Raw genomic sequence first — 20111 nt, 5'->3', positions numbered from 1 at the left:
ATCCACTTCTGCCAACCATGGCATTGTTACCAAACACACAAAATGTGTACCAGCCAATACTATCTTAATGTAATGAGATATTATAGGAAATAGCCACTTGGAGAATTAGACTTAATATGATATAAATACTCAGGAAAAATGAGTATCTGTAAATAATGACCTGGGATATCAAAAAGATTATTGTAAACGTGATTGAAACATGACTACACAGTACCAAGTATCACAGAAAATACACAAGAAATTTGTACAAGACAATAAACATACTCTGAACTGTGAGTTATGTTGGTTTCCAATGGTAGCATATGAAGGATTCTAATACATTGTTTTCATTGCAGTGTAATAATGTCATTAACTACAAAAATGAAATGGCTGTCACTTATTTTTCATTGTCCTATGTGAAATACTGCATTGTTGCTACTGTACTGATCATAATCAGTCAATATTATTTTGAGAAAATAAGAAGAACTAATGATGTCATTAAAAATTTGTCCAGTTTTCAAGCACTCTCTCTCTCTCTCTCTCTCTCTCTCTCTCTCTCTCACACACACACACACACACACACACACACACACACACACACACACACCTGAGTTATATTTTTCCATGACTTTGTATCCCCACACCCCCTGCAGTAAGGGAGAGTGATAGTTTGAAGACCCTACTGTCATCGGTAGACAGAAATTTTGTGATACTGAGGCATCCTACAGTCCAAGTTTAGCAACTGACAAAGCAGGATATGTGCAATGTGTATCCATCACAGGTAAGTGAGCACGATTGCTTAATGAACTCTGGCTCTATGCATATGATGAATCCATCCCATCGAGATGGCACAGATGATGTTTAATGTACTCATGACTGAATTTTAGGTGTGTTATTGTTATATAAAATTTTCATAGTACAGTTTGTACCGTGTATCAGTAAAATGCAGATCTCTGTGTGTTTTTACTTTAGTGATGTCCTCTGGCAGTATTACATATTTTTACTTGTTTTTTAATGCTACCTTGAACTTGATCACAAAATCTGAGCAACGGACCTTATCATACTTACGAGTGTTCAAGGTAATTGGTTCTTGACTACCCTAAGCAACTGCTTCGTTCACTAACTTGTCAGCCATTTCATTCCTGTGAAGGTCACGATGGCCTTTTACCTGTGCAAAAATAACTTCATTGTTCTTCCTATATGTATTCCACACATTAGAATATCTGCAGTTGAGACACAGGAAGATTTATTCACAATACAGGTTCATCACAATCTGGGTCACTGTCTCATGTCAGGCCTGTGGTATCTTGCAGTACATTGATGGCTATTTCACATCCCTCTATTACTGTATTAACATGTGCTGCCCATTTTGATGTATGATCTATGGTTAACCTCAGCTACTTTCTTAGCTTTATGACTGGGATCTTGTATGTTCTCAAGCTGGTACTTTTGTTTTGAGGAATTCTATGGTGAATGTATGTAGACGATTTCCTGTTGGACAATGATATTGCTGGCTGTTTCTGTGTAGCCATGTAGGTAATTTCGTGGTATGAACATGTGTCTAGATTCCTCCTCTCAGTACGAATGTATAAATTTTAAGGACAACAATTATTGGCCGTAACTCCCTGTAAGTGAGTTGTATATATGTTAAACAACAGGAGTCACAATATGGCCCCCTTAATCAGGAAATCACTACAAGCCTTCAGACCAACAGTTTCAAACCACTCCTGATCATTAAGTGTTGGTAGGACAGGAGGTCCTGTATACTGAAACATAAATTGATCAGGAACTCCCCACGTAAGTAATTTACTTATTATTATGGGTATAGATACATTATGATGTATTTAGATGTAGGGATCATAGGCATATGTGATTATATATACTGCTATTAAGTAGTATTTACTGCAGAAATGTCACTGCTTTTGCCACATTTCATATGACAAAGCAACACCGTTTCATTACAAGTGAAATTTCTCCCAACTACTCCCTAGCTTCGTTTTCAATATTTGATTTGTTTTTATGATCATATGTTGGATATCTAGATAATTTTCCCATGTAGTTTTTGTTTTACAGCTTCCGAGGACTTCTTTTCATACCACACACAAGGTTACCGGATTTGTATACATGTCCCTTTCTGTTGTGCCACTGGTTTCTCACAGGCATATTTTATTATTGCTTTGAAAATGTCGTGATGATCTCATTTGATCACCATTTGTGCTGTAATATATTTTTGTCTACGTTATCAGCTAAAGGCTCCTGAATCTGCCTTCCTGATCTCCCACTGGAGTTTGCAATACGGGAAGGTTCTGTAACTGATCATGACTGACACAGAGCAAGTAGGAAGAACCTTCTCACTCACTCAGTCCTCTGGATCCAACCCTTTCAATCTTATTTTCTCCCCTCAGTTTTTGCTTATATTTATTTTTGTTTCATATTCTCTGTTTTATTATGATTGCAAAATGGAAAATGTGCATGAGAATAATCTAAATAATTTGTAAATCTTTTAACACTACATTTAGAACTGGTATCTATGATTAAATTTACAGTGCTTCAGCTCAGGTGATTTCACAAAGAGCATTACTTTATCTTCTTCATCACCACTATTTATTAAGTTTCATTAACTTTGTTTATAAGGATGTGTATTGTTGATATTATTACTACAGTTAACAACACAGGCACCATCAGTGATGGTTCTCTGAGTAAAGCTTGAAGACTGAACTTTGGCGCGCACACACACAGTTACAGAATATCAGATAATAGTCTAATATAATGTTCGGAACAGGTTAGAGCGCAATGTCATCTTAGAGGTGTTGGAGTTCCTCACAGTGCCTGTTCCAGAGGGCAAAAGGCATAGTCCAGGTCTTGCAGAACCTACGAATTGCATGAGGCAGTTCAGTGACATAAGCTTCAAAGTTGTTGCGTCCCATAACAGTGGCCGAGAACATGGGGAATTTATCGAGGAAACTACTGGGAAGGGATGGCCGACTCACCACATGATCCGCTGGTGTCGCATCACAAATTGCAAATCCCAGAGTGCGACAAAGGTCCAAGACAAGCAGGTTCTGTGCACCCGGGGTGGCAACCGCGACATTCTGAGCCCTGATGGAGGTAGCCCCATACCGTACACATCCGTGGAAGATCCCAACGATGAAAAACACATCGTTGCTAAAATTTTAGAGACCAGGAGAAATGATGGAGGGAGTGTCTACCCCAGTGAATAATTATGACTGCCGAATCTGTGTCAGTCTGGTAGGTGACCGGAAACTCATCGAGCTGCACATCCAGCCCCATCCTCTTCATGCTCATCAGTCTGTGTATAGTCCACTGTGATAAACGTGGAAGAGCAACACACTTCAGACTTATGTCCCATTTTGGCACATGCTGCAGACTTTGCATGACAGAAGCTACAGTGCTGGAGGGGGTAATGAGGAAAGCACTGTGAGCAGGAGGGAGGGAATGCTGATGACAGCCAATAGGGAGCTCCTTATCCTGTTTGCAAAAGTGATGTTGGGCTGAGGAGCTGGTCAATGAAGACCGAGAAGCAAACACCAAAACTGGGTCTCACAAGGCTGATGAGGAGCAGAGAGATTATTCGTAGGCACTGGTGACAGGGAGGCACGAGTCCAGTAAAGGGGCCTAGAGTTTGAGGAGGTCACAATGGAGGGTCTTGCTGAGTGCGAACACCTTTTCAATTACCAGAAAGGAGGCACACAACTGGCAACACTGATCGTTACGAGAAAACCTACACTCCCACAATAGGCCTCAAAGACGAGCAATCTGTTCACAATAGGTTTCTACAGCTAGCTTCTGGCAACAAAAAATCTTATGACAGGCTGCAGCAACGTGGATCTGGATGCGTAAGTACTCAGTAAGGGTAGCCTTTGATGTGAAGTATGGGCGGGCCCGGGACTTCAGGAGGAAGCTCCTCAATGATTTGAAACATTAGCTTATAGAAAGATGTGGCATTTGTCACCTCGTACATGCAGAAATGTTGTTTGAGCTGGGTGATGTAGCAGTACCAGAGCTGCACATTCTGGTCATAGGGCAGGAAGGGCAGGGGCAACTGGCATGTACTGCACAATGGCAAGACAATCTGCTTCAACTGGCCTAAGACAAGAGGAGCGGACTGGGTAATGGCTTCCAGCCATGCAACCAGCATCTTGTTAGTTTGCTACATCTGCTGGAGCAGGATGAGAACTGTGCGTGGGATGTCCTGGTTTTCTGCTCCATTTGGCATGGAAAACAGGACACCAAACACATGCTTCCTGAAATGAGATGCATGTATCAGTCTTTTACCTCATTACCAATGAAAAATCTCCCAAAAATTTATTCACACAATTTGAAAGGACTTTGAACAAAACTGATTTGATGCCCGAATTGAAAAATGAAACAAAATTATTCTGAATATTCAAAAAATGGTCAACTTCTACCTGAAGTGTCCAGATCCAAAGACCAAAGAGTGTCAGTTTCTAGCAGGAAATTCAATCACCACCCGAGAAAAAACAGGGCGAAGTCACTACCCCTGGCACGTTTCTGAGGTAAAGCCCATGTCTAGCACATGATATGAATCATTACTGAAAAATTCTCCAATGCTAAAACGATCAGGCTGAGAAGGACCCATCCGAGAAACGTGGAAGACAGAAAGAGCTGGCAGTGAGTGACAGACAGGGCACAAGCATGGCAGCGACTTCGGAGATGTACATCAGTCTTCAGCAGGTTGATGAACTGCCGGTTGCAGCCAAAGTGCATTCTCAAATGCTGACCATGAGATGATTTTCTTATTGACCGGTTCTCTTGTCGGTGGATGCATAACGTAGTCCAATCCGCGTGTGCCACTGGCAGGTGTGCACATCAATTGCTGGCTAGGTGTGGCTACTAGTATCACCCTCTGACAGCTCACCAGCTGTCTTCTTGTTGTGTTCTGAAGGTCAGCTGCTCGTAGTAAAGAGTTGCAGGAGTTTAAATGCAGTGGCTTGTGGATGGCTGCTGCCGGAGTTTTATGGAGGATGCACCACAGCGATCCACATGCTCGAAGTGTAAGGGAAGTTGCTGACATGTGTACAATTCCTCTGTTTTGTGTCAAGAGTGGTCACTCGAGGCCCTCACCGTGCACATAGTTTACTGTATCGCACTTCTAAATTGATGGCCTGTAAATTCTCCTGTTCTATTCCACACTTACCTGAGAGACTTATCTGTCGTGTCCAACAATTTTCTCTAATGAATTGATTAAAAGATTGCAACGAGTCTCGTCAGTTGCCATAGGAAGGCATCCACTATGAGCTCTGCCATACACATTGAGTTTATCACCACCATTTCCTTCATTACAAATATGGACAACCTGAAGTCAAACATTACTGATACAATCATCAGCATACAAAGCTTTCATTCTTTTGTGGATTTCAATTTGAGGCATGTTTTCTATGGTTAGAAGCTCTATTACAGAATACTATTTCTCATACACCAACATCGTTATATTACACAGTGGTTTGTTACACGTTACAATTCAGAGTCCTCTAACAGCATACAATTCAGAGTCCTCTAACAGCACAGGCTTGAAACTTGGGTCAGTGAAATGGGAAAATTGACCGAGTAATATGCATGACTTGTAATACTTCAACCAATATAGAGAACAGAACAAAAAATTCAGAGTCATTATTGTTCAGCTTGCCCTCATATGAGCAGTTTCTTTGAAGGTCGCAGACACACGACACAAATGAAGTGAGCAACAGAGACTGAAATACTTTGGCACACTGCAATGAAGGTCAAGTCTTCTTCATGAACCACAGGATTACTATGTACTGTCCCAACTGCAATGTCCCACTGTAGCACTTCACAGGCTAGTTTATGTCACTCATCAACCCTACACTTTCTTATTGTGAGGCTAAAAGAGAAACTTATACAAAAACTGGTGCAATTTGGAAATGTTGACCCATTCAGAACCAATCTTTCTATCTCCAGTTTGAATTATGCGGGTTGAAGGGCAGTTGCTGAAATTTAAGTCCATATCAGGGCTTTCCAGATTTATTTAATAATGTGATGGCAGATGAGATTTTATCAATTTCCTGTGTGCTCCTGCAACACAGTTCAGTACCTCCTTTTCCCCAAGATCTGTGACCTACTCTCTCTGACATCCCCAACTTAATCTTTATCAACCTTTGTCCTCACTAGAGGAGGGAATTCCTCTTATTCTGGTGTCTGGCTTTCCTTTTTAATCTTCTTTCTCTCTCTCTGATGAATGCATGACTTTCAATTTTATATGAGCCTACTGCAGTACTACCATTTCATCTACTAAAGGTAAGTATTTGCCTGCAACTCTGTCACAAATTATGAGTTTTTTCAACTGAATTGTTCTTTGATATGTGAGATCACAGAATTTTTATGGAATTAAATTATGGACTACCGCTAAAAACATTGAAAGTGCAAAGTTTTTGTAGCCTTGACCTCATATACAAGTAATGAAACACATTGGTGAAAATTTTGTAAGGGGTGATCAAAAAGTTTCCCATACAGACCAGAATCAGTATACGAATCAGGTAAAATTGCTGTGATCTCTGACACACTTATCCCACAGAGGCACCAGGCCAAAGAAATCCATTTGGTAAAACACAGTGTCCTGCTGCGTCAAGAAGTCCGTAACTACCAGCTGCACATCCCTGTCCGACACGAACTGTCAACCCTTTGCCAAAAGAAAATGATCGTACAGGGAGAGTTCAGGGCAGGGGCTCCAGTGTCTCCCACTTGAGTAAGCACAAATTCTGCATTACGACATTTGCAATATGGAGACGTGCATTATCATCAAGCAGCAGCATTCCACAATGGTGGCTTTCGACAGATGTGCGGCCCCGTGCAGAGTCTTCACTGTCCAAAGGATGTCAACTGCTGTTCCTCCTTCAGCAGCCAAGAAAGGAACAACAGCACACTGATCCTGTTTGGATGCTTCTGGTAACAGCATTGCCAAAGTTCACACTTCTGCATTTACCACACGCACCTCGGAAAGATACGAATGCCACACTAACAACTTGCCTATGTGTCAGTGTTTATACACAGAGCTGACAAAAGTCATGGGATATTTCCCAACATTGTATCGGACCCCCTTTAACCCAACAATTTGTTGAAAGTCCCCTGCAGAAAAACTGAGCCATGCTACCTCTATACCCATCCATAGTTGCAAAACTTGCCAGTGCATTATTTTGTGCATGAACTGACCTGTTGATTACGTCCCATAAACGTTCGATGGAATTCATGTCACGTGACGTGGGTGGCCAAATCATTTGCTTGAATTTTCCAGAATGTTCTTCAAGCCAATCATGAACAATCATGGCCCAGTGACATGGTGAATTGTCATCCAGAACATGAAGTCCATGAATGGCTGCACACGGTCTCCAGTTAGATCAACATAGCCATTTCCAGTCAAAGATCAGTTCAGTTGAACCAGAGGATCTAGTTCATTCCAAGTAAACATGGCCCACACCATAATGGAGCTACCACCAGCTTGCACAGTGCCTTGTTGACAACTTGGGTCTATGGCTTCATGGGGTCTGTACCACAATGAGACCCTACCATCAGCTCTTACCAACAGAAATCGGGACATATCTGACCAGGCCATTGTTTTCCAGTCACCTAGAGTCCAACAGATATGGTCACCATCCAAGGAGATGTGCTGCAGGTGATGTGCTATTAACAAAGGCACCCGAGGTGGTTGTCTGCTGCCATAGGCCCTTAATGCCAAATTTTGTTGCTGACCTAATGGATATGTTTGTCGTATGTCCCACATTGATTTCGGAAGTTATTTCACGCAGTATTATTTGTCTGTTAGCACTGACAACTCTATGCAAATGGCACTGCTCTCAGTTGTCAAGTGAAGGTCATCGAAACTGCATTGTCCGTGATGAGAGGTAATACCTGAAATTTGGTATTCTTGGTACTCTCTTGACACTGTGAATCTTGAAATTCCTGACATGCAATCATAATCACATTGGAAATCTTTTCAAATGAATCACCTGAGTACAAATGGCAGTGCTGTCCTTTTATACCTCATGTATGCAATACTACTGCCATCTGTATATGCACATATCCTATCCCACGACTTCTGTTACCTCAGTGTAGACCTGCATTGGAGTTGCATTATGCTGCATATACACTGCAGCAAATGAAAATTTTTTGATCAGCTCTTACATTATAATGTTTATGAGATTCAAAAAATCAATGAATCACTATTGTAATATGTAGAACATTTTATATGAGGGCAATATCATCTCAGTTATGTGACTGCATTTGTGATTTTCTGTCAGAGGTCATGATTCATAGTAATTGATGGAAAGGTTTTGAGTAAAACAGAAGTGATTTCTGGCATTCCTCAAGGTAGTGTTATAGGGCCTCTGCTGCTCCTTACCTTTATAAATGATTTCGGAGACAATAAATCTGAGCAGCCATCTTAGGTCCTTTGAAGATGATGCTGTCATTTATCATATAGTAATATCATAGGAGGATCAAGACAAATTGCAAAACAATTTAGAAACGATATTTGTGTGGTCTGAAAATTGGCTATTGACCCTACATAACAAAAAGCACTCCTCCACATGAGTACTAAAAGGAATCCATTAAATTTTGGTTACACAATAAATCAGCCAAATCTGAAGGCTGTTAATTCAACTAAATACCTAAGAGTTACAATAACAAACAACTTAACCTGTAAAGAACAAAAAGAAAATGCTCTCAGGAAGGCAAACCGAAGACTGTGTTTTATTGGCAGAACAGTCAGAGAATGTGACACATCTACCAAAGAGCTATGCTATGCTTGTCTGTCCTCTTTTGGAGTACTGCTGTGCAGTCTGGGATCCTTACCAGATAGAGTTAACAGAGTACATCGAGAAAGTTCAGAGAAGAGCAGCATGTTTTGTATTATTGAGAAATACGGGAGAGTGTGCCACTGACATGACACAGGATTTTGAATAAACACCATTAAAACAAAGGCGTTTTTCATTGCAGTGGAATCTTCTCAGGAAATCTGCAACACCAACTTTCTCCTCTGAATGCGAAAATATTTTGTTGACAGCAACCTAAATAGGGAGTAACAATCATCATCATAAAGGGAAATCAAGAGCCCACATGGAAAGATACAGGTGTTTGTTTTTTCCATGTGCTGTTCCAGACTGGAATAATATAGAATTATTGCGAAGGTGGATTGATAAACCCTCTGCTGTGCACTTAAGCATGATTTGCAGAGTATCCATACAAATGTAGATGAAACATTTGTTTCATGTTTTAGCACTTCTTTGAGGTATTCCCCTGGTGGCATGTGGTGGTCAGAGTTCACCTGCAGACACCTTTACATCACAGCAAGTATAGGACACAGCTTGCAGCAATGTGTGGGCAGCATCAGGAAAATCTCAGAGTAGATGACATTGAGAGTCATCAATGAAGAAGTTATACAGTTATGGGTGTACAAACATTATTGTGAAATATATGCAGAATGATGAGGTGCGAAGGTGATCTCCATTTGGAATGTGTATCTGAAAATGACTGTGTAATACGAGTAAATGTTCATGGTCACACGGATTGGCTGAACATAATTTTGAGAGTATAAATGAAAGAATAATTAGCATTAGACTGTATCAACATTTTCACGGTTTTTCCAACAAGAACCTTCTTAGACATTATGTTAATTATGTCACATACAAGGGTACGTGCATGAATAAATAAACTGGATGATAAATCAGGATCTGGTCTTGTTCCACGATTCAGATATTTTGTATAGGATCAGGTAAAATAAACTGTTATATTCCTGAAAACTCACACATATGGCCATTTTTCCCAAATACAATAATAATCACACTATTACCTTCATGTTACATATTTATTCAGTGAACAGAGTTCATGAAGCACTCTTCCATGTTGTGCTAAACACTCCCTAGGATAAATGAATCTGTAATGAGGATAATATTTTTGTTCCAAGATATAGTTGGTCACTACCATCACATATCTCAGCTACTGACAAACTATGTACTCGTACATTACATAGGGTACATAATGCATGGCTATGAAACTTAAAGAGATAACAAAAATCCCAAATTTAATTAATTATTCTAACCTGAAATGGTTCGTCAATTTTCTGAACAACGTCCTTTGGATGGAAGCACTGCTGCTGATACCGAGAGCTGTGGTCATAAAAGTGCACCTGGCGGCTGGACGGGTAAGATAGCACGCTCCTCCGTGATTCTTTTGATTGCCACACAGGAACTGTTCTGGGTCGAGAGTAGTGTGAAGCAGTCTCAGAACTTGTCAACTGTTCACTAATCATAGGTTGAAGCACAGATTTCTGTTCAGTGCTAGATATCTTCGACATATCTGATTTCGGGTCATTGGTCTCGCTATTCACAACTTCAGGTGGAGCCTGTTGATCTCGTACTGGTCCCTTGCTGTCAGTACCCAAAGATGATGTAGGATTTTGAGAAGATGACAACTGATCACTGGACATGAAGTACTGATCTGATCCTTTATCCTGGCTATCTGGTGTCTCCCTGGGAATGGATGTCACATTTTGAAGGAGGACAAAAACAGATAATTTTTTTACCTTATATTCATTTTCAAAAATCAAAAACTCGTGTACCGAAATGAAGTTTAATATTATTTTTAGCTACCTACCTGCTGCCGCCGCCACAATCGTCATCGTCATCTATCACCTCAGGAAGTTCTAGAAACTGTGGCGATTTCTTTCTTCCTCGTATCTGTTCTGTGGCCCTGAAATCTGAATAAGAATCCTTTGGCACCTTACCAAAATCTGCTGCACTGTCCACGGTATATGACTTTCCACTATATCTGGAAGATGTAGTAGGCTGAAATTCATAATAGGCAACCAGTAATTCCTCATCAGAACCTGAAGCTGAGATGAAGCTATCACTTGTGTCACCATCAAGTTGTACTAAATATTTTGGTGTGTGTTCTGTTACCCTTGCATGTTGTACTTTCTTAGGTCCAGTACTCATGGGCCGATGAGGTACTATATTATTTGGTGGAGCTCTCTGAACATTTACAGCAGTTGACATCAATGGTACTCTTTCTGCTCTGTAACATAAAGGTTAAGTGAAGTCAGTCTGCAGTTCATAGCTTATTTATAATTAAATTATGATGGCACTCATCAAACTTAAGAACTTCAATAAAAGTTCAACAAAATTTTTTGTAAGTCTCTCTGCTTTAGGTAAAGGAATTACTAGCATCTATTCTGATAATTTTCACACACATGAAAAATAAACATTACTTCAGATGGAATGTTCACACAGTGTCATTAGTACGTAAACCAGGCAATATAACTTTGGAAGCTCCCATTTTGATAAGACCAATTGATAAAATTATCCTGTATAGTTTTATGTTGTCCAGTTTTTGTCAGTGTTTCCAGGTATCTTTGTTGCAGCTGCTTGTGTGTTTTTAGGAGATAACCACGAGAACAAACTATGTACTTGTACATTACATAGGGCACATAATGCATGGCTATGACTAAATTTGGTGATGTTCATATGTGTGACACAGGAGAAGCAGAAACTCACACATGTGAACATATTTGTGTAAACAAATGCTACATACTGTAAAGAAGACATGTTAAGTTGCAGGGAGGCAGAATTAAAAGACACTTACATAAAGCTTTCGGACACAGCCTTCATCAGCTACAGGTGTGCTTGCTTGTCTGTTTTTCTCTTTTCCTGAAAGCATTATTTAAGTGTCTTAATTGTGTCTGTCAGCAACTTAATGTGTCTTCTGTATAGTAAGTAGCAATCTGTCTTTTCCTACATTGTTGATAAATCAGCATCTGTAACATCTTTGGTTGTACAGAATGATTATGATGCCATTAAGTGGCTGTGATTTCATAGTACAATAAACATCTGTCATGAGTTGGAAAAAAAGTACCATTTATATAACTACTGTGTAAAAGTCATACTATAACCTTCTAAAGATCATATTTAATAAAAATAACTAAGAGTACAATCACTCTTTTGAAAATGAGAATAAATTCTCAAAACGATGATGTAAAATGAAACTGATACATGATCCTCAGATGAAAGAATATAACAACTTGAATAAATTGTAAAAATGGTGTAATAAGATGAATGTGAATTCACATTACACTACATTAGAATGACAACATGATCATTATTAAGACTATTATTCTTCACTGTAGCAGTCTGATTCATGGTGTGTGTTCCTTTGTTCTGAATGATAAATTTCTCTTGTTCAACATCTCCTCATCACTTCCTCTACTCTCCTAAAAAAGGAAACTATAGTTCTGAAAGTTGGAAATTCTCTTATCTATTTTTGTGAGCTTCGGTATGGTCAACAGGAAGTGGAGCCCCTTGAAAGTACGCAGTAGCCAGCCCTTTATGATTATTACTACTGCTGTTGTTATTTAACAATATAAGGAATTAGACAGATTTTGTTTTCTGATCAGAGGTGCCAGTTGTGTGTTGGCTGAGTGTGCATGAAGTGTGCTTGCTTGGGTAAATGTGTGTATATTTTCTTTGCTGAGGAAAGCTTTGGCCAGTAGCTGCATGTGCAAGTCTTTTAGTTGTGCCTGTCTGCAACTCAGTGAGTCATCTTTACGGTGAGTAACAATCTGTTCTCTTCCCTATAATATTGTTATTCCAACCTGGAGTTTCCAGTGTTTATTATTATTATTATTGTAATTATATAATGGGAGAGCAAATGAATCTGAATTGTATTTTGTAAACGTCACTGAATCAACAAAACAAAAATACAACCACTTCATTGTTCTAGAGTATCTCCTCACTTTGCTTTGTAACTTTTTGATGCCATCCTTGACGAAAGAAGAGGGATGTGTGCGCAGCCATAGGCACATGAACTCCTCTATCACTTCTTTGGCAGCAAATCATCTGAGTTCCTTCTTTCAGCAGTCCAAGCATTTGGTAGTCACAGGGTGATGAACTTGGACTGTAAAGAGGATGTTCTAGAGTTGCTCTATACATTTCCCCAGTTTTTCCCTTGGTACAGTCACAGACTGTGACCTCGCATTGTTGTGCAGAAGAAACATATTTCGGTTCTGTTGTCAGTGTCATTTTTTGCAGTATGTGACTTTTGCCTGAACCAAAAGCTACATTCATTGTTCTGCATTAATGCTGGAAGTCCAGTAGAAAAACACTTCCAGAGACCCAAAACAGGGTTGCAAGCACCATTCCAACAGACACGCGCATTCTGGCATCACTCAGCCCAGGTTCATCTCAGGCTTGTTTCCTTGTTACAATTCTGGGATGTAATTGGGTACACACAATCAATTGTGTGCCTTCTTTCACAAGAAACTTGATTATATGTTCGAACTGGAGTAGGTACTGGTGGTAGTATGTATTGGACTGGTATTGCATCTAGGTCTGTTAAAGGGATATGAGACATGAGGCAAGGGGTTGAGAGCACTTGTTGTGTAGGGATGGACGAGGATATTGTGCAAATTTGGTGGGTGGTGCAATACCATTGTGGGAGGGGTGAGAAGGATAGTGTGTACGACATTCCTTATTTCATGGCACAACGAGAGGTAGTCAGAACCGTGACGGAGAGAATGTTTCAGTTGCTCCAGTCCTGAGTAGTACTGAGTCATGAGGGACTGCGTCTCTGTGGCTGGACAGTAGGAGTTTGGGAGGTGGTGGGTGACTGGAGAGGCAAGGCATGGGAGATCTGTTTATGTACAGGGCTGGGAGGGTAATTACAGTCTGAGAAGGCCTCAGTGAGACCACCAGTATATTTCAAGAGAGACGGTTTGTCACTGTGTATGGGATGGCCACGGGTGGCTAGGCTGTATGAAAGGGATTTCTTGACATGTAATGGGTGGTATCTGTCAAAGAGGCGGTATTGCTCATGATTGGTATGTTTTTTATGGACTGGGGTACTGATGAAGCCATCTTTAAGGTGTGGGTCAACATCGAGAAAGGTGGCTTGTTGGGTTGAGTAGGACCAGGTGCAGCAAATGTGGGAGAAGGTGTTGAGGTTGTGGAGGAATGTGGATAGGGAGTTCTTACCCTAGATCCACACCATGAATATTCCATTAATGAATCAAAACCAGGTGAAGGGTTTGCGATTTTGGGTGTTTAGGAAGGATTCCACTAGATGGCCCATTAATAGGTTGACATAGGATAGTGACATGTGAGTACCCATTGCCCTACCACAGATGCATTCAAAGATGAACTAATTGTGGGTGCGGATATAGTTGTTCAAGGTGACTAGGAAGGAGGTTGTTGGTTTGGAATACATTGAGCATTAGGAAAGGTAGTGTTCAACACCGGTAAGGCCATGGACATTAGGGATGTTAGTATAAAGGGAGATGGCATCAATGGTGACAAGCAGGGAACCATGTGATAAAGGAACAGGGACTGTAGAGAGTTGGTGGAGGAAATGGTTCCTATCTTTTATATTGGAGGATAGACTGTGGGCAATAGGTTGAAGATGTTGGTCAACGAGAGTGGAGATTCTCTCATTGGGGCACAGTAACTAGCCCCAATGGGGTTCCTGAGTGGTTGGGTTGGTTGGTTTAAAGGCGGGAGAAGGGACCAAACTACGAGGTCATCGGTCCCTTGTTCCCACAGAAAGAAAGGAAAAGCCACAAGAACGAAGGGAAGGCAACAAATACTAAATGAAACAAAAGAGGACAAGAAAACAAAGAGACGCTAGAAACAGAAGAGAGTAAAACGTGAAAGCTGATTACAGTGGTTGGCCAACCACGAGAATAAAAAAAGGGAAAGCCAGCCACTCTGCAACACATTAAAACCTCCACCCTAAAAGCACTAGGGTGGAGGACACAGAGGGACAAAGGGCATGCACTAAAACCTACATAGAAGTATAAAACCCACTCTCACGGAGAAAACGTAAAACTAAAGCTGCTGTGGAGGCATTGCCGCCCAACACCAAAGGCAGGGTGCTGGGAAAGTTAGAAGTCTGCCGCAGGGCGGCTAAAAGTGGGCAGTCCAGCAAGAGGTGGACAACTGTCATTTGGGAGCCACAGCGACACTGAAGTGGGTCCTCGCGACGGAGTAGGTAACCATGCGTTAGCCATGTATGGCCAATTTGGAGCCGGCAGAGGACAACTGATTACCTGCGAGAGGCCTGCATGAAAGACTTCCACACATTCATAGTCTCCTTAATGACACGCAGTTTGTTATGCCATTCCGTCTCCCAAAGCTGGAAAACCCTGCGGTGTAAGACAGAACACAGATCAGCTTCAGAGATGCCTATCTCCAGAAGCTTCTGCATCGCCTGTTTGGCCAGCCTGTCAGCAAGTTCGTTGCTGGGGATTCCGATGTGTCCTAAGGTCCACGCAAACACCACGGAACGGCGGGACTGTTCCAGGGCATATATGGACTCCTGAATTGATGCTACCAGAGGGTGGCAAGGGTAGCACTGGTTGATAGCTTGTAGGCTGCTCAATGAGTCAGTACACAGGAGAAATGACTCGCCAGAGCATGAGCGGATGTACTGAGGAGCATGAGATATGGCTGCCAGCTCTGCAGTGAAACACTGCAGCCAACTCGCAAGAAGTACTGTTCAATATGCCCTCCATGAACATATGCGAAGCCTACGTAACCATCAGCCATTGAGCCGTCGGTGCAAACCGCTTCAGAGCCCGAGAACATGTCAAGAATTGAGAGGATGTGACAGCGGAGAGCCGTGGGGTTAATGGAGTCCTTAGGGCCATGCAAAAGGTCCAGACGAAGCTGTGGCTGAGACGTACACCATGGAGGAATACGTGAACAGATCATAAGTAGAGGTGGTAAAGGGTAGGACTCTAGTTCGGAGAGAAGGGACCGCACGCGAACCGTAATTGTTAGCCCCGATCTGGGCTGCCGATGCAGGAGATAGACTGCCGCGGGCGGGAAAAAGAGATGGTAATTCAGATGCTCAGGAGAACTATGAATGTGTGCTACGTAACTGACGAGCAGTTGCATACGTCTGATCTGCAGGGGAGGGACACCAGCCTCCACCAGTATGCTGGTCACCGGACTTGTCCTAAAAGCTCCTGTCGCCAGTTAAACCCCACAGTGGGGCACAGGGTCAAGTAAATGCAATGCTGAAGGCGGTGCCAAACCATAAACCACACTCTCATAGTCAATTCGGGATTGGACAAGGGCTCTATAGAGATGCAGCAGTGTAGAGCGATCTGTACCCCAATTGGTGCTGCTCAGGCAACGGAGGGCATTGAAGTGCTGCCAGCACTTCTGCTTAAGCTGACAAAGATAAGGGAACCAAGTCAATCGAGCATTGAAGACCAGTCCTAGGAACTGTTAGGTCACCACTACAGTGAGTGGATCGTCATTCAGGTAAAGTGCGGGGTCTGGATGAATGGTTCAACACCGACAGAAGTGCACGGCACACGACTTTGGGGATAAAACTGGAAGCCGCAGGCTAGAGCCCATGACTGCGCCTTGTGGATGGCTCCCTGAAGGCGCCGCTCAGCAACAACAGTACTGGAGCAGCAGTACGAAATGCAGAAGTTGTGGTGAAACAGAGGGCCTGACCGCTGCTGCTAGACCGTTAATGGCCACTAAAAATAGAGACACACACAATACAGAGCCCTGCGGGACCCCGTTCTCCTGGATATGGATGGAACTATGGGAGTCACCAACTTGGACAGGGAAAGTACGGAGCGACAGGAAGTTTCGGATAAAAATCAGGAGTGGTCCCCGGAGACCTCACTCATACAATGTGGCAAGGGTATGACGCCACCAAGTCATTTAGTATGCTTTACGTAAGTCAAAAAAGACAGCAATCAGTTGTTGCCGTCTGAAAAAGGCTGTTCGGATGGCAGACTCTAGAGACACAAGATTATCAGTGGTAGAGCGACCTTGGCGGAAACCACCCTGACATGGAGCCAGTAGGCCACATGACTCCAGAACCCAACCCAATCGCTGACATACCATACGTTCCAGCAGCTTACAAAGAACATTGGTGAGGCTGTTGGGCTGATAGCTATCCACATCAAAGAGGTTTTTGCCGGGTTTGAGCACCGGAATGATGGTGCTCTCCCGCCATTGCGATCAAAAAACGCCATCGCACCAGAGCTGGTTGAAGATTACGAGAAGATGTTGCTTGTAGTCAGATGAGAGATGTTTAATCATCTGGCTGTGGATGCGATCAGGTCCGGGAGCTATGTCGGGGTGATGTGCAAGGGCACTGAGAAGCTGCCACTCTGTAAATGGGGCGTTATAGGATTCACTGCAACGTGCAGGGAATGAGAGGATGTTCCCCTCCAACATAGAGGCTCCAACAAAGTGCTCGGCAATCGTGATTGCTTTGGCACATAACTCATAACACCGGGGGCAGCTATTGGGGCCTGGTACCCGAAAACATGTTTGACCTTTGCCCAGACTTGGGAAGGTGATGTGTGGCACCCAATGGTGGACACGTATCTCACCCAACACTCCTCCTTCCATTGTTTGATAAGGTAGCGAAAATGGGCACGGAGCCGTTTAAAGGCTATGAGGTGCTGCAGGGTAGTGTGGCGCTTATGCTGCTGTAGAGCTCGCCGACGATCCTTAATTGCTTCAGTGACTTCTGGCGACATCAAGGGACTGCCTCAGGCACCCTAAATAGTGAAGGATCGCCTTTTCTGCTGCAGAAACAATTGTGCTAGTCACCTGCTCAACCATCACATCGATGTTACCATGTGGGAGAGATTCAGCGGTGACAGCAGAGGTGAAAGTTCCCCAGTCCGCCTTGTTCAAAGCCCATCTGGGCAGGCGTCTGTGTGCATGATGGTGGGGCAGTGACAGGAAGAAGGGGAAGTGGTCACTACCACACAGGTCGTCATGTGCTCTCCAGTGGATAGATGGGAGAAGTCCTGGGCTGCATATTGATAAATCAATGGCTGAGTAACTACCATGAGCCACACCAAAATGTGTGGCGGCCCTAGTATTTAAGAGGCAGAGGCCGAATTGCGACAGTAAAGTTTTGGCATCTCTGCCTCGGCCAGTAAGCACGGTACCACCCCACAAGGGGTTATGGGCATTAAAATCTCGCAGAAGTAGGAAAGGTTTAGGGAGTTGGTCAATCACAGCAGCTAATACATTCAGGGGAACTGCACCAGCTGGAGGAAGATATACATGGCAGACAGTTATTTCCTTTGTTGTCCTTATTCTGACAGTGACAGCTTCAAGAGGGGTTTGAAGGGGCACATGTTTACTACAGACTGAGTTTAGGGCATAAACGCAAACTCCACCCGACACTCTATTATAGTCGCTACGGTTCCTGTAATATCCCTTATAGCTGCAGAGGGCAGGGGTTCGCACTGCTGGGAACAAGGTTTCCTGGAGGGCAATGCCGATAGCAGACGTAAAGCTTAACAGTTGCCATAGCTCAGCCAGGCGGTGGAAAAAAAACTGCCGCAGTCCCACTGGAGGATGACATTGTGAGGCTGGGACGGCATGGAACATTCAATGCGGCAGTTTACGCCTCAGAGTCTCCTGTTGCCACCGATTTATTGCCTGAGCAGTCTATATCCATTGTGTCTGAGGGTCTGGCGAGATCTAGGTCCTCAGCGGACGCCAAATTCTCCACCCCATCCTCAGCCGCAGAGCTTGTAGGTAGCGGTGGTGGGGGTGCCACCGCAATTTCCTTGGTCTTAAGGGTATTCTTTTTGGATTTATCTTGCTGCTCCTTGGGTTTCCCTGGCTGGCAGGACTTCGCTGGCTCAGTCTCCGGGACTGAGGATGGGCAAGAGGCCCTACGACCAGCTGCTTGGGCTCTTCAGCCATTGGTGGGTGTTGTTTTTCCCACTAGAAGAAACCTGGGATGGGAGTGACCCAAGGGACCACTTCCTAGCGAAAGAAGCAGAAGAAGGCTTATGCTTCTCCGGCTTATAAGTGAGAATGGACGTCCCCAATGGTTTGGGGGGTGGGGGGATGTTGCTCCCGAAGTAGATGGTGCAGGAGTAACAGGGAGGGAAATGTCCCCCAGAATCAAGGGGGCAGCGGTAGTCTGATGGCTCTGAGAGGTGACCTGAGTTGGTGGAGCTGATGGTGCCAGAACTGTTATAGCAGCGGCCTAAGACAATGTCATACGCTCAGGATGCAGGCATTCAAATTTTCTCTTGGCCTCAGTGTAGGTCAGTCGGTCCAGGGTCTTGTACTCCCTGATTTTCCTTTCTTTCTGGAGAACCCTGCAGTCAGGTGAGCAAGGCGTATGGTGTTCTCCGCAGTTGACACAGATTGGAGACAGGGCACATGGAGTATTGGGATGTGATGGGCGTCTGCAATCTCGGCATGTGACACTGGAAGTACAACGGGACGACATATGGCCGAACTTCCAGAACTCAAAGCACCACATCGATGGAGGGATATAGGGCTTTATATCACACCGGTAGACCATCACCTTGGCCTTCTCGGGCAATGTATCACCCTCAAAGGCCAAGATGAAGGCACCAGTGGTAACCGAATTATCCTTTGAACCTCGGTTGACACGTTGGAGGAAAACCTCGCCGCTCTAAATTGACGAGCAGTTCATCGTCGGACTGCAAAAGAAGGTTCCTGTGAAATATGATACCCTGGACTATATTTAAGCTCTTATGGGGCATGACGGTTACAGAAACATCCCCCAGCTCGTCACAAGGGAGTAACTCCCATGACTGGGCAGAGGATGCTGTTTTGATCAAGACTGACCCAGATCTCATTTTGGACAAGCCCTCCACCTCCCTGAACTTGTCCTCTAAACGCTCAACAAAAAACTGAGGGTTCATCATCATGAAAGATTACCCAGTAGCTCTCGAACATACAAGGTACCGGGGCGAATAAGATCCGTTGCCATCCTTAGCTTGACATTCCTCCCATGGTGTGGCTATGTGGCCAGGGAGGGGAACGATTCGGGGTCATACTTCTGTGTGTTGAATTGTGCTTGTGATCGCTTAGAGACTGCTGGTGTTTCACCACCAGCAAGAGATGATGGACTACGCTTCATCATGTGTCATCTGCCCTGATGCCACCCACTCTGACCAGGGGCCCTCCCCACGGGCGCCACCCAGCCGCAGCAAAGGCCACCTGGCAGGATGGCCATTGCTAGAAGCCCCGATGCCCCAGGGTGATAGGCATCTACCCCTTGGCAAATGTGGGGAGTTAATGGCGCAGGCATCAGCAGAGCGATCCCTGTGTGGT

General features: G+C 43.5%; 1 protein-coding gene across 3 annotated transcripts in view; it reads right to left on the bottom strand.

Moving 5' to 3' along the window:
• The window catches only part of LOC126416416 (uncharacterized), a 245112-nt gene that overhangs the window by 84920 nt on the left and 140081 nt on the right, over positions 1 to 20111 (bottom strand). For 2 of the 3 annotated variants that reach the window (XM_050084135.1, XM_050084137.1), the window contains exons 4-5: positions 10624 to 11043; positions 10070 to 10499 (exon numbers count right to left, since the gene is read on the bottom strand). In XM_050084135.1, coding sequence (XP_049940092.1) covers positions 10070 to 10499; positions 10624 to 11043 — 850 coding nt within the window. The remainder of the gene's footprint in view (positions 1 to 10069; positions 10500 to 10623; positions 11044 to 20111) is intronic. The other variant, XM_050084136.1, reaches the window with a different exon arrangement.

This window comes from Schistocerca serialis, chromosome 8 (genome assembly GCF_023864345.2).
Source record: "Schistocerca serialis cubense isolate TAMUIC-IGC-003099 chromosome 8, iqSchSeri2.2, whole genome shotgun sequence".
Lineage (NCBI taxonomy): Eukaryota > Metazoa > Arthropoda > Insecta > Orthoptera > Acrididae > Schistocerca > Schistocerca serialis.
The sequence above is the reverse complement of the archived record's forward strand: the minus strand, read 5'-3'. Positions and strand labels throughout refer to the sequence as shown.